The following is a 15,707-nucleotide window of genomic DNA, read 5'->3' on the forward strand; positions in this document are numbered from 1 at the left end:
CAACTGACACGGTGGGGTAGGGGGCCCCATTACAATCTATGAGGGAAGGGGGGTAGAGACAGAAGGAGGAGGGGGAGACTGTACAGATGGTGGTGTGGTGATAGTGTTATTGGAGGTTGTAGGCCTTCCTGAATAGGTGAGTCTTCAGGGCCTTCTTGAAGCCTGTGATTGTGGGGGTCAGTCTTATGTGTCTTGGTAAGGAGTTCCAGAGTATGGGGGATGCACGGGAGAAATCTTGGAGACGGTTGTGTAGGGTGCGGATGAGAGTAGAGCGGAGTAGGAGGTCTTTGGAGGATCTGAGATTGCCTGTAGACAGGAAGTGGGAGATTAAGTTGGAGATAATTATTAGACCCCCTAGGAGTCTTGAACCTCAGAGGGTGTGATCACTAATGCAATGCATTGCAAAATATGGGCATTTGTATGACAGGCTGCAAAGAGGCGTCAATAGGCTCCCAGCTGTCCTGGCAATGGGTCTCTGCAGTACATTACAGCGGAGACACAGAACAGTAGCTATTGCAGTGGGTGCTGGCCCCCATGGCAAAGTTGTAATACTTTGTGGTGGTGGTGGTAGTGGGGGTTGGGGGTCACACTCAGCAATGCCAGCGATCAGAATGGTGTCTGATGACGAGTATCAGCTCCGGGTCACCGCTGTACATTAGAGGAGTCCGATACGGTAGCCATGTCCATGAATCATAAACCACTAGGGAAATATCACCTTTATAAAAGGGTCTTTGCCCAATTCCCTAAAGTCTATATACATCACCTCTCAAGACTTTAACTGCAAAGCGCGGTGTACCTACATGTCACTTCATCCATATACTGTAGGGATTGTTTTTTTTTTATTTTTCACATATTTCTGACTGTCCCAGAGCCTCCTGCCTACCACTACACACACCACAAAGTCCCTTTGGTCCACAACATGCAATAAACCACTAATGTGTTAGGAGCACGACCACAGGGTCTGCTCTTTAGCGCCGCACACAACGCCACGATCTGACTGGAAACGCCTCCCTTTTCATCCCGCCCTCTCCTAATCACGTGTCACCCGCTGTCTTTCGTCATTACTTTGCGACTCCCTGATTCCGGTGGAAGGCGACTCTTCCGAGGTAAACAAGTTTGTGTGAGAGCGAGTGTTTCTGGCGAGTGTTTGCAGGTAAGTCTCTCCTCGTGTGGCCGAGCTGCGGTGAATTGTTCTCATGGCTATTATTAGGTGAACTGTCAGCAGCTCTCGTAGAGCAGATACTTAGGATGGAATGCTGGGTCTTGTAATTCTCAATCTCTGTTCTCTACAGTGCTATAATGGGGCTGCTTAGTCTCGGCTATGTTCAGTATATTTAGGCAGTTTATATGCAATGAGTGGTGACATCAGGACATTCCTTTAGTAGCTGCTGTATCAGAACCTGATATTTCCCTTTTATTCCATTACAATCATAATATAAATGTTTGAGAAGGACCCCAGATATCAGCTGCCATTGTTTGGGGGAGCTTCTATACATGGTTGCAATTGATCCTCACATCTATGCTGTCTTTCTGACCTATTACCCAGAGGAAAACTGTCTGCTGCTTGAGGCAAACTATAGAAAGGCACCCCCCCCCCCTTCTTTTTCATTTTAACCCCCTACCCACACAGCATATGATCCCTCTGTTTATATCCACATCACTCACAATAGCCGCTGATCATTTTTATGCTCCTGTCAACGTTCCAGGCCGCCCTTTGCTGTCTCCTCTAGTGGGCGCTATACTTACTTCACAACGCTGAAGAGTTCTCTTTGTTGTGCTGTAAGTGTAGCGCTAACTAGAGGAGACAGCTGAGGGTGGACAGGTGAGTAAAAATTATCGGCAGCTAAGTATTGCAATAGCACAATAAGTAGTAGTAATAAAATATACATATATGCGCCACCCCACTAGTTTGTTTCATGAGGTGCTGCTTGAGGTCATCACCTCAGCTTGCCTCATTGATGGCCTCCAATCAACAGTTACAAAAATAGATGAAAACAGACAGCCATCTGTTTACATAAAGTAACACTATTCACATGACTGAGCCAAGGCTCGCCTGTGTGTGTGTGACAGATTCATGTATGTCATAAACCTATTCACTTCAATTGGTGAAGCAGGTCTAAGAGGCCAATCTGTTGAAGAAAAAAAAATTGTGCTCTGCAGAAGTCAGGTATTCTGTGAATAGACTCTCAATGTTTAAAAAAAAAAAAAAGTGGCAAACCATTAAACGGATTAACAATGTGATGTGAATGACAGCTAAGTGGAATTTGTATTAGTTGTGTCCAGTATGCAAAACTGCCTGAGGGTTACACGGCTGCATTCACAACTTGTCTGCATTCTTTCTTGCATTGTATTTATCTTTCTTCTGATTTTATTTTACAGAGTTACATGCTCAAAGACACACAATGACCAGGCATGGAAAAAACTGCACAGCGGGGGCAGTATACACCTACTATGAGAAAAAGAAGGACACAGGTTTGTAGTAATCTGAGACTACCACATTGAAGCAGAAAAGAAATAAGAGGAGATTGTTTTCCTTTTGCTTTTATGGGTTTCACAGAAACGGCTGAGCATGCTTAGTCCATTGGAGACTCCATTGCCGAAACCAACAAAAATTAGAGGAGAAAAAAGTCTTGCACGGAGGTCTTCTCGCTTTTTCGCTTTCTGTTTGAAAACAGCCGAACCCACTATAGTCAATGAGGACCACTGGTGCCTGTGTGTAACACATGTTAACAAAGACTCAAATTTTAGGTGTCTCTGAGACAAAGTGATTGTGAAGTTGTCTATACTGGAAGCAAATATGATTAGCTGTTATCTGTTAAAAGTGCACTGAATATTGTGTTTCAGAGGAACTTCCAATGGAAATTGTAACACACAGTAGGATTTTTGAGTGTTGTTTAGACTTGTTGGGTGTTGAGAATTTTGTTAGATTCTGCTCTTGTCAGTGGGGGTTCTATGTTAGTAATACGCATATCTTTTATGGGGTGTACAGGAAGGAGTTGTCTGTAGTTATACTATGTATGTTATAGATCAGGAGGAGTTGAGCGGACTCTATGATTAACAACTGTTTCTGCATGTACATTCATAGAGAAAAGGTTGTCAAGTCACTGGGCCCCTTGTTATAGAGATAGCAGAGATTTAAATGAATAAATGACAAGTCTATAAATCTGCAGAGCTCATCTTCCTGTATAGCATGCTGCCTGCAGATTACAACCATTTTTCAGTGTGAACAGTTCTCTTTAAAAGCTGTCAGTGCAGTAGATTCATAAAGTTTTGTAGAAGGTCATCAGTTTACATGACATGATATATTCCAGTATTGAATGCCATTTTCTGTCTTGTTAAATCACAGAATGATTTCTTTTTCTTGCAGCTGCTTCAGGATATGGCACACAAACCGTTCGTCTCAGCAAAGATGCTGTAAAAGATTTTGATTGTTGTTGCTTATCCCTACAGCCATGTAAAGACCCTGTAATAACGTAAGTGTTGTAAACCCAGTATCTCTACAGACTACATAGATTTGCACAGGAAATGTAGATGCCAGCCGAATCATATAGCTGAAACACCTCTCCAACAAGCCAAAATCGCAGATAACACCAGTCCCAGACGTTTAACCCCATACTGTGCTTAATGCTGATTGCATCTGCAAGGTTGTAAGTATAAATTGTTTGCTATCCAAAAATGAACATGATCACGCAATGCTCAAAGTCAAAATCCACTTTATTAACCAGTGCATTGTAGGGTTGGGTCATTATGGTCAATATCGTAATGTGTCTTGTAGTCCAAATATGGGTGTTTTTTGGTGGGGGCAGAGGAGCGGGGTCACAGCATCGCCCCATTCCTGTTGCCACCAGCTTTCTGCAGAGGGGCTTCCTGCAGCGGTAGGATTGGGGCAATGTTGCAGGCCCTGGGCTTGGAGGAGAGGGTGTCTTGGCTGTGTAAACCCATCCTGGCATCCACATGCCGGGTCTGTAAGGATAATGGCAGCTGCTCTGCTACATTTGCAGCGGAGACCCGGAGCTAATGCCCACCATGAAAGTCCACTCTGATTGTGGGCATTACTACCTGTGAGCCTACATAATGCTTATGTTAAAGGGAGTCTACCACCTGCCCAAGCTTATCCATCTGGAACCACCATGTTGTACAATGCATTACAATGATAAATTTATTACAATTTATCAAAGGGATCCTATCATACAAACCCTTTTTTTTTCTGAGTAACACGTCGGAATAGCCTTAAGAAAGGCTATTCTTCTCCTACCTTTCGTTGTATTCTCCGCACCGCCCTTCCGTAGGAATCCCGGTTCTTGTTGATATGCAAATGAGTTCTGGGGCGTCCCCAGTGCTGCAAGAGAACTCTCTCCAGCGCCGCCTCCATGTTCGGCAGTAGCATCCTCTTCTTCCGGCGGTGGCTTGTAACTTCTAGGCCTTGGGCAGAGCAGACTACGCATGCCCACAGGCCATGAGAAAATGACCACTTACAATACTGTGCAAGCGGCCATTTTCTTGTGGCCTGTGGGCATGCGCAGTCTGCTCTGCCCGAGGCCTAGAAATTACAAACCACTACTGGATGAAGAGGACGCTGCTGAGTTCTTTTGCAGCATTGGGGATGCCCCCAGCGCTGCGAAAGAACTCATTTGCTTACCGACACGAACTGGGATTCCTACGAAACGGCGGCGCAGAGAAGACAACGAAAGGTAGAAGAAGAATAGCCTTAAGGCTATTCCGACGTGTTACTCAGAAATAAAAAGGGTTTGTATGATAGAATCCTTTTAACCTCTACTCTTCTAGGTTTGGAGAAAACCAACTTTGAAGTCTTATACAAATGAGGCACTTGGTGCATGGGGGAATTCAGATCCCTGGACTACTTGCCACTCAGATACCTTCCATCTTCTGACTCTGCTACAGTGGGAGTTGACCCACGCACTGCTATGACTTCACCTATTCTACTTGAGCAGTGAGGGGCTGAAGACCCAACCTCAGTACACCAACTCTCATTTGCATAAGACTTCAAACTTGTTTTTACCTAAATGTACAAAAGTGACATACATAACAGATGAATTTTGGTTATCGCAGTAATGTGGTGGTGGGGGCAGTTGAATATGCTTTAGTAGACTCTTTTAATGACGGGATGAACTGTCACACATAAATAATACAGTGCTTTATATGATCAATCAGATAATGTAATGCTCAAGGTTTTTCACTGAGAGTTACCCCTGGTTCACATCTGAGTTTGGGATTCTATTCGGGGAGTCTACTTGTGGACCCCCCCAAATGGAAACCTATACATATTAAAAAGCAGTTAGATAAGAAACCACACGGACCCCGTAGACTATAGTGAAGTCTATGGCAAAAATCCCCAGCCAAGTAACGTGCCTCAGCTTGATCCATAGAGTGGAGATCAGGGACTGATACTGAACTGTGTCTTGTTTTTAGTTAGCCTTGTCCACTTCTTGTAGTCAATGTAGTGGACCATGGTTGTCTATACGGGAATGGATTGAATAATGGCACAAGTCAAAAATCTTCTTTATTTTCTGCCTAGGCCGGATGGATACATTTATGAGAAAGAAGCCATTTTGGAATATATTTTGCATCAGAAAAAGGAGATTGCTCGACAAATGAAGGTAGAAACATTATTTATTCTTAGAATTTTGACTTTTTGCCAAGTTCAGGCATAATGGGGAAAAAAACTATGGCAAAACATATTTGCAATTGATATAAACCTGTCAATTGCAGAGAATGGGTAATAATCTGCAGCATACCCTCAAATTTGAAGGAAGAAAGCCTGCTGCATGTAAAGATTTGATTCTGCATCCTAATAATAAATGTCTATACCCATAAATATATAATGGGTAATGGTTTCTTTAAGAGGCTGACCATCAAATGGCAATGAAACCTAAGGTGCTACTCTGCGCTTATCAATTGGAAGTTGGTTGGGTAGACCCTGAAATTGTATGTTATTTATATATAGTAATAAAAAAATAATTAAGCAGTACTATCCCATTACATGGACAAGGGGTTACTGTGTAGCAGTTTGAGCATTTGGTTGCTTTTTCTGTAATGTGTGACTTGTTTGTAGCATTGCATAATGGTGTATTATCCTCCATCATGTAGGCCTATGAGAAACAGAAGAACGAGAAAAAAACTGAAATGGAGGAATTAAACAAAGCAGCCAAAGAATCCAAAATGAAAGTATTTCTTGAAAAGGAAATGTCAATCATTAGTAAACCACTTAATCCATTTACAAGGAAGGCAGGTAATATCCACAATTCACTTTTGTCTGTTGAGGTTTTACTCAGTCACTTTTATTTTTATTCTAGTAGGGTAAAAATACAAAAAAAATACTGTTATGTGTACTTTATGATTTATTTTTTTATGTTTGTATTTATTTTTGAGTAGAAAGCAGCGCGGCTGCAGCAGAGGCTGGCACAAGCAGTCAGGAGAATGGTGAGGAAAAGGCTAAGCAACTTCCTAGCTTTTGGATCCCATCATTGACTCCAGAAGCAAAGTCTACACTTTTTAAGAAGCCGGTGAGTCTCATCCTTTATTTTGAAATCCCTCATCAAGTAATTCACCTTTTGATCAGGGTTGGCTATGGGGTTATGTAGTTGGAACCAAATGCCGACTTTGTGAAAAAACATTCACAAACTTCAGCTCTAAAAAAAAAAAAAATTCAGGATTTTTCAGACCATAAGATGCACACAAGTTTTATGCAACAGAAAACCGGAATAAAAGTATTTCATACTGATTAAACTTCTCTGGTGGTCTAACAAAGCTCCTTATAAATCCTTAAGGAAGAGTATAGTACAATACAGAAGAGGCTATGCAGGAGTGCTCGATCTTCTTAAACCCAAACACAAAATCTGAAGACTCCCATAAGCTGCAGGCAAAAGCATACACATTATTGTTATTTAGCGTGGAATTTTCCCTAATGGTCAACAACACTCTTTTTCACACTACAACAATATCACTTATTTATTTTAGTGATAATGGTGAGTGTTTACCATAGTTAAATTATTATTATTATTATTATTATTATTATTTTTTTTTTTTATAGAGGAGAGTCTGGCAGTAGCAATATATAGACAGTGTGATATGCTGTCAGTCAGTGCTCTGCAAAGATGTGGTTACAATCCACAACACTTATCAAATACTCAGCTGGATCTAGATTTTTTTTAGTGTTAACTAAAGGAGTTAGCAGTTTAGCAGCAGCTGTCACTTTAAAATATTTCTGTGGTAGTTGCTTGTGAGACAACATTACAGGGGCAGTAGCTCATACATTTGACCTTGGGGGCATTCACCAGCCACCCCTCCTCTCAGTCGGGAATGACCTCAAATGTGTTACTAGAAAATTTAAGACGCTGAACGGCCTGAATGCTCAGCAGTGGGTGGAGTGGGTACAGTGCAGCAGAGCCGACACTATAACTGTTAATGTGGAAGGTAACAACTCTGACATATAGGAATTCACACAAGTGCTCAGGTGAAGACATTGACAGTATCTCCATAAATCCTAAGTGAGTCTCATGGACATTTTAACAAGAGTTTTTCTTGCTAAAAAGTGCATGTAATAGTCCAGAAAATATGGTAGTTCTTTGAAACTATATTTTACCATCATTAATATTATATAATTATATGCATAGTTTGTAGCATTTACTTTTATAGGAATTCCATGATTAGAGGACCTTTACAGTTTCTGTTTGATCGGGGCTGCCAGCCATTTATGCAAAACAACATATGAGTCAGTGTGTGTGTGTGTGTGTTTGTAGACCTCCCTTTAATAAGGACCTTTCATTGCCTCCACCAACTACAATTCTTAGCTCTGTTAATAGGCACTGCTCTACCAATTCCGGCCCAGTTGGCATTTTTTTCCTCTAGCTCCCACCATTCCCAAAGCAATCAGTGAGGGCAGTTTTGGTGCCTGATATACTACTTGGGATATGTACTCAGGTGGACAGGAGAAGGCAAGAGGGTGTGATTCAGAGCTCTAGTCAGATCGTGGACAGTGTCAGAGCTCAGAATCGTACCCCTTATCTCCTCCTGCCGTACAGAGCCTACATAGCATATCAAGCACCAAACCTAACAGCAGTTGTTCTCCAGGGGCTACAGAAAACATTCCAACACTTTCTAAATCTGTGAAACAGGAACTATTAAATGATGCAAAGTGCAGGACTTGGTGGAAATGGTGAAGGATTCTTCTTGGTTTATTTTATGAATCAGCATCCCAAATGTGCCATACTTGAATGTGGCTAATAATCCTATTAAATATTTACAGGAGATGGTGTAAATGACTAATAGGTACAGGCTCCAGAGGTGGGACGTGCTTCTATCTGTAAAACAAGGGTTCTCACCCTAAATGTATAAGTATATCCCGAAATGTATTCCTAGAGAGCTTTGTGGTGTACTTTGATGCCTTGGTTTTCTAATACAATGCCCACATGCATAAATTGTTTCAGTAGTTGCTTTTACAGGAGAAATTCACGTAAAATGATCATGTGTCATCTATGAGACACAACATTGCAAGTGAAGTATCATGGATTTCAAGGGTTCTTCATTTAGAAGGCGTTTCTATTATGCATTGAGTTACTTTATATTTTAGAAAATGTTTGGTGGTCTAAAGTCATGGAAACAAGTATCTTTATGACACATTTTTATGACCTATTAGGCAGAGAAATTTTTTTTATTTTCTTTTTTTAAGATTACCTCTAACTTTTAACATTGATAAATTTATTTATTTGTATCTGTTCAGCTCAGATGGTATCTGTGTCACTAGTACAGGGACAGTATAGAATGGCAGTAGTCAGTTTTTAGGGACCAATTAAAGTGGTTTCTGCTGTTTGATACAGGACAAGACTGTGTACTGTCCCATGAGTGGGAAGCCACTGAAGATGAAAGACTTGGTCTCTGTGAAGTTTACTCTAGTAGATGACAAGGTGGATCGCGTGGGGCTCATAAACCGGCAAGACAGATATGTATGCGCTGTAACTCGAGACATGCTGGGCAACTCCGTACCATGTGCTGTTCTGCGGCCCTCGTAAGTTGTCATTGTGAAATCTTATTGCATAAAAACCTCATATATCATAAGGAGTGTGTTATACAGATACCATTGACTCTTCATTTCTGATCTATTATTTTATAGTGTAAGGGGAAATGCCATCATCTCTGATAACCATTTTAATTTTATTTCTTTTATTTGTAGTGCTATCAATATAAGCAAATCTGGGCTTGTTGAACAGATTTCCTTGTGTGTAGTCTATGTGCAGCGTGTGTGTGTTATTTTCTGCCATGCTGATCTGTTTTTTATGTCTCTACTAGAGATGTGGACATCCTTTCTCGTCTGCCGTCTAGACATCTCATTTTTTTTCTGTATACCAGAACGTGCCATTTTATCTGTGGCTAAGATCAGGTCTGCAGACTTATGCTGACACCTGGTGGCTGAAAAGGGAAGAGGCCAATAACTCCAACATATTCCATAGAACATTTAAAGAGGTTGTCCAGGCTAAAATTTGTTTAATTTGGCCTGGGAGGTGAAAAAAAACTAAAATAAATTAAATAGATTAAAAAAAAATACTTTTTTTTTTTTTTTTTCCTCCAGTGCCTCCTAGTGCAGTCTGGTCCTCCAACTCTGCTGTTTTCTTCTGGTGGGGTCTATGCCACATGTGACCCATTATGTGTTTGGCTCCCTGCCTTAAGCCACTGAGGGCGCGGATCAGGGACCTGGGATGTCACAACCAGTGAGGAATTCCACTGCAAGAACAGCAGGACCAGATTGCTCTGGCAGGACGCTGTAGCATCGGGGACAGTTGAGTTTTTAGTTTATCTGCATTGCAAAGTCGCTGGTTACCATTGTGACTTATAATTTTCCTTCGCATGGACCATGTTTTTCTTGCTCTTCTTTTTTCCTTTTATATCATAAATTCAGAACATGAAAAATAAATGACAAAAGCAGGATATTCTTCTCTAGCGACACAGCCATGTTTTCTCCCCCTCCCTCTTTCCTTCTAATGCTAGCATGACCCAGAAAGTTGAGGAGAAGAGGGGTGGAATTTGCCCAAAAAGTGAATGTGGATATTTTGTTGAAGGGAATCCCCAAAGTAAACTGATGGTATGAAATAGATTCCTAATTAAAGGGGTTATCCTGCTTTCAAAAGTTATCTGCAAATACATCCACTGCAGTGCTAAGTACTCACTGATCCCTTTTGTACCCTTTGCTTGGCTTTAGTCTATTTCCTGTTCCTTGTATCTGTTATTAGCATGCAGTGAATCTGTGGAAAAATTACATTTCCCATGACTCATCTGCCTGCTGTCAATCTGTGTATCCCTCCCTTCTCTACTTTCCTCCTTGAGCATATTCCCTCCCTGCTATACCGGGTCTATTTTGTGTCATACTTGTTCAGTTCATGAAGCCACTCTCCTCTGCATATGTGCCCAGCCAATAAAACACTCTCAGTAGTGGCTTGAAGGGGCAAGGAGGTCATTTGCTGTTGTGATATTTAATTTAATGGGTTAACTGTTCACAGGGAGGGGTAGTGAGCTTGCAAATGAAACGTCACAGCGGAGGTCCTTGACCTGAAAATAAATCCGATAAATTGTCCCAGATTTACACAGGACATGTATTTGTAAGTGTTTTGTCTTGATGTATTCTGTTGTTTGGCCCCCTTTTTTTTTTCTTTTTTTTTTTTTTTTAAACCAACAAAACCTGGATAATCCCTTTTAAATCCCCCCTCCGTGCTCTGTAACTGTTCAATAACTTGCTAGATACTCCTTGCAGGGTCTCAGGAGCTGAGTAACTTATCTGTAATAGAGCTGTAATAGGAACTTTTGAAGCAGAATTTATCCACATAAACCTCTATTTTCAAACTATGACACAGCTAGCTAGTTTTACCTTTTAGTAATCTAGGAAAACTGGGTGAATTTTACAAAGTAGATAAAACAACAAATACATTATAATATTCACACATAGAAATACTACTGTGGTGTAATTCATACCCTGGGGTTGCCCTGTTTCCATTATAAACTTCCTGCTATGTCATGCTCCTGGCCCTTCTGTAGCTGAGGGAGGCAGGAAGCAATGTATACCTACTATGTGTGTGCTGCTCACAGTAGCAGTTATGTCATCAGGACCCCCAGCAGATTAGTTGCTCTGGGATATTGCATCTCACAGTATTGCTTACATATCAGGTGCTGCAGTACCTAAAGCCGCATCTAGTTTGTACAGAGTCTGAGTAGCTCGGCTCCTGAGATGCAAATATTACTGGGAGTCAAACTGTCCTGGAACAGCTGATCTGCACCATAAGGATAGGCCATCAGTACTAGAAAGTAGTTTTAATCCTGCAGACTTCCCTAGAAATGATTTATTAAAGTCAAATATGTAAAAAAAAAAATATATATTATTTTTTGCTAGTTTTCAGGGTTGAGTGTCTCTTTTAATAAATTAATCTTCAATATTTTCTTACTCAGAGGAGCAGTAGTTACCCTGGAATGTGTGGAAAAACTCATCAAAAAGGATATGACCGATCCTATCAGCGGGGATAAGCTAACTGAGAAGGACATCATTGTGGTGCAGAGGGTATGTAGTTTCTTTGTGCCCTTTTTTTTAATCTTTTGTCCTAATGGCACCATACCCACGCTTATGTTGTAGATCTGCTTCCATCTCTACTGGTACAATATTAAGTTTGAGCGCTCATGCATATTAAATTATTTATTTCTTTTTTTCAATCTGGAGAAGGGAATAAACCATCGCCAGACCGTTCTGGCAACTACCGTATTTTTCGGACTATAAGACGCACTTTTTTCCCCTCAAATCTGGGGGGAAAATGAGGGTGCGTCTTATAGTCAGAATGTGTCCAATTCAGACTATCGCCACCTTCCTGCCACAGCTGGCTTCCTGCAGGGATGGGAGCGTGGCAATGCTGCAGGCCCCGGCACCTGTGCCGGCGTCTAAAACCCCCTTCCCAGCATCCGCCGTTCTATTGCCGGGATGCCGGGTGTGTAAGAATAATGGCGGCCGCTCTGCTGCAAAGCGGTCACCATAGCAACCGGGTCTCCGCTATACGCGGAGGCCCAAAGCTAATGCCCACAATTAGAATGCATTCTAATTGCGGGCATTAAAGCTTAACCTCCCTTCTCCCCAAAGTGTAGAATACACCTCCATACCTTTTAAAGTTGCAGGCCGGCTCCTGCGCGGCGATTTTGCAGGAGCCGACCTGTTCTGGTGACAGCCGGGAGCCAACTGAAGGCTCCCAGGCCTGTCATAGCTATGTTACTATTGCGGTTGGTCTATGACCAGCCGTAATAGTAATGTAGACAATCTCCCATAGACGTCAATACACTTCTATTGCCGTCTATGGGACTTGCAATCAAATGATTGCAGGTTCAAGCCACCTAAGGGGAAGGGGCAATAAAATAGCGGAAAAAAAAAAAAAAAGCTTTAAAAAAATAAAATAAATAAAACTTCTAAATCACCTCCTTTCCCTAGAATACATATAAAAGTAGAAAATTACTGTGAAACACATACGCATTAGGAATCCCTGTGTCTAAAAATGCCCGGTCTACTGATATTTTTCAAACCGCCGTGTTTTTTTTTTTTTTTGTTTTGTTTTTTTTCACAGTTTTGCCTCTGATTTAAATAAAAGGTGGTATAACTAAAAAGTACATCTGGCCCCGCAAAAAAGAAAAACGCTCTATGGATCTCTGTACAGCTGCAGGGTCACCTGTCAATGTGGCCTTGCAGCTGTTGCAAAACTACAACTCCCATATATTAAATATTTTACCTTTTTTTTTTTTTGTTTCAAAATCCCCCCCCCCCCCCCCCACTTTCTTCCTCTAAAACCTGGGTGCATCTTATAGTCCAGTGCATCTTATTGTCTGAAAAATACGGTACTTTCTTTTCACAGTAACGAAGGCTTTGGTGTGTTGAAATCCAACATACCCAGCCCTTTTTTCCAATGGCATCTTCTTTCTGAGGAGGAAACCCTTATACGTATTAGGCAGTTGAGTAATTCCACTGAAATGAGCATCTTTATTTGCAAATGGCCAAGGTTAGAGGGTTCATTGTAGTCTGTGACTACCAGCAGTACAGAGAGACAACCCCAGGAGCAATCTTAGCATAATGTAATATGGCCACGGCTGGTTATATATATTTATATCTCCTGATATTTGTGTTTCAGGGAGGAACTGGATTCTCTGGCTCTGGAGTTCAACTACAAGCTAAAGAAGCTCGGCCGGTCATGCAGGCGTGAAGGTTACACTGTGCCGTCTGCTTGTTTTTGGAGCAGAAAGCCCCCTCTGCGTGCTCTTGTTCTTCCAGCTTATTTCTCCTATTTCAGTTTTCTGGATTGCTAACATTTTGGACTATAGTGTCAAGGTCTGTGCAAAATATTTTTAATGTGGCGTCCATCAGTTTCTAGACTGCACATTCCAAATGAATAGTTCTGATATTTGGAAAAAATAAGTGTTGGTCTTACTTCTGATTCTGTGGATTCTGGACTATCAGATTTTGGGTGATTGGAAGTTTTCTAATTCTTTTAGTTGATGTGTCAGTCTCTTTATATGTGGTATGTATTCACTTTTTTAATCAGAATTGAAAATGTAATTGATCATTACTGTTTCAATACCGTGTCTGCCGGTAAATGGATCCATTTGGGTAGATTATATAATTTGTCTGAAAACAAGATGAAACTGAGTTCTAACTGGTTTCTAGGCAGACAAGACAGTAAGAGGCTCATTAATATATTGTAAAGCTTATTTATTTTTCAGGCTGCTTTTGTACGGTGTAGCTAATACCGCATGGCAGTAAAAAACACACAAGATTGTGCTTCAGATTTTATAGGTTAAAATGTTCAATAAATGACTCTTTTGCAAAAAAAAACTACAACCACAATGAAAACCATGGCAAAACCACACCTTTTTCCTTTATGCAGTTTTACCTGCATTTAGCCTCGTTTTTATTCTGGAGCAACCATTTTTCTGTACATACCATGCAGATTACTATCAGGTCCACATGAATGAACTATACCTGTTCTGTTTAATAAAATCCTTCCGTTCTAGATGAGATGCAGATCTTTTTATTTTACACCTAAAACTGGACACATTAATGAATATTACTTCCCCTTTTAAGTCTTGGTTCGCATTGTAGAAGGGATTTATCAAATATGTTATGCCACTTATGTGCTGTAAAATAGCTACAGATCTTTAGTCTAAAATAGTCATGAGTGGCATTTGTTTCACTGGACACCAATGATGTTATTTTCATTATTGTTCACACCACAAATGTGCCATACATGATGGCAGAATCTATAGCAACACAGCAGATTTGGGACTTAATGCAAGGGTCCTGAGGAGAAGTTCCTAATTCATCACATATTAAGCATTCCCTGCACAGGTGAAGGAGACGCCAAGATCATTGTAAAATACACCAATCTTGATGAATCCTCTCTATCTGTTTTTGACAGTTATCCGTAGTACTTGGTTTTATTTGTTTGTTGAAACCCAGCAAAACAAAGTTATGTCACTCAGTGGGAGTTTATCAACCAAAATAAAACTTGCATGTTAAAAACTCGAATTGTGAGCCCATCCTAATAGAAAATCTACCGTATTTTTCGGACTATAAGACGCACTTTTTTCCTCCAAATATGGGTGGAATGTAGTCCGAATGTAGTCCGAATGTAGCGTCTGTGTCCCGTCCCTGTCCCGTCTGTGCGAAGCAGAGAAAGGCTACAGCTAGAGGATACAGGCGGCGCAGGCAAGTTAGAAGAAAGCCTGCCGCGCCTGTACTTATTTATTATGCCCCTACACTGAAACCCCTTCCTGACATCTGCCGTTTCATTACGGTAGATGTCGGGTCTTAAAGATGGCAGCCGCTCTTGTAGAGCGGTTGCCATAGCTACCAAGTCTCCGCTGTACAGGAGACACGATAGCTATGGCAATCGCTCTGCAAGAGTGGCCACAAGTCTTAAGAGCTAATGCCTGCGATCAGGCATTACTACTTCCGGTGTTAAACCCCCCCCTTTCCCCCAGAAAGTTAAGAGACCGCCCCTGGTACCTGTACTGCGCCAGGCCAGCTGTTTGTGTTTTGTTTTTTGTTTTTTTTCCCCTTTGGTTTTTATTCTTGTTTGTTTATTGGAGTTTTTGAATTTACAGCTGGAACACTAATTTTGTTACAACTGCAATTGTGAATGCACCATCATACCTACACCATCCTATACTTTCCACCCAACACATAAAAGGTGAATTTTAGTACAATCACCAATACCCAATTACTCCCAGGCAAAAACAACTAATAATGTCCCCAGTAACCCCAGGAAATTAGTAATGTCTTCCATAAGCCCCAAGCGAGTAATGTTGTATTCCAGTGGCCCCAAGGCGAGTAATAATTTCTTCCTATGGCGCCACACTGAAGTTGTGCTATATAAATAACACTTCCCCTGAAAATCTGAGATTATTTCTTATTTCTTCTCTGCAGATCAGTTCAGCAGACATCACTAGCTGCTGCCTGATAGAGAAGGACGCTAAAGTCTTCCTCCTGCACCGCTCTATTCAACTATACTGGCATCCTATTCCTATCAAATTCTTCCCACTAAAAGTGTGCCTAAAAATTGTTATTTTGAAGTAGGTTTGACTGGTATACAGTGGTGCAGATTTAGTATTTAGAATGCACAGAATTTTTTCAGAAATTTTAAATTTTTGTCACATTTATAACAGTTTTAGGTCTTATT

The 15,707-nt window shown here is 41.1% G+C and overlaps 1 protein-coding gene across 2 annotated transcripts; it reads left to right on the forward strand.

Moving 5' to 3' along the window:
* Window positions 1-1,063: 1,063 nt before the first annotated feature.
* Window positions 1,064-14,095, forward strand: NOSIP (nitric oxide synthase interacting protein). Of its 2 annotated transcripts, none has more exons than XM_075280263.1 (9): window positions 1,064-1,153; window positions 2,382-2,472; window positions 3,368-3,473; window positions 5,537-5,618; window positions 6,109-6,250; window positions 6,394-6,524; window positions 8,838-9,025; window positions 11,452-11,560; window positions 13,161-14,095. In XM_075280263.1, the coding sequence occupies exons 2-9, from the start codon at window positions 2,403-2,405 to the stop codon at window positions 13,230-13,232; spliced, it is 900 nt and encodes a 299-aa protein (XP_075136364.1). In that variant the 5' UTR covers window positions 1,064-1,153; window positions 2,382-2,402; the 3' UTR covers window positions 13,233-14,095. The 2 variants fall into 2 exon arrangements, with proteins under 2 accessions (XP_075136364.1, XP_075136365.1); XM_075280264.1 differs by having other exon boundaries at window positions 1,088-1,106; window positions 2,380-2,472.
* The last annotated feature ends 1,612 nt before the right edge of the window (window positions 14,096-15,707 follow it).

Source organism: Leptodactylus fuscus, chromosome 6 (assembly GCF_031893055.1).
Source record: "Leptodactylus fuscus isolate aLepFus1 chromosome 6, aLepFus1.hap2, whole genome shotgun sequence".
NCBI lineage: Eukaryota > Metazoa > Chordata > Amphibia > Anura > Leptodactylidae > Leptodactylus > Leptodactylus fuscus.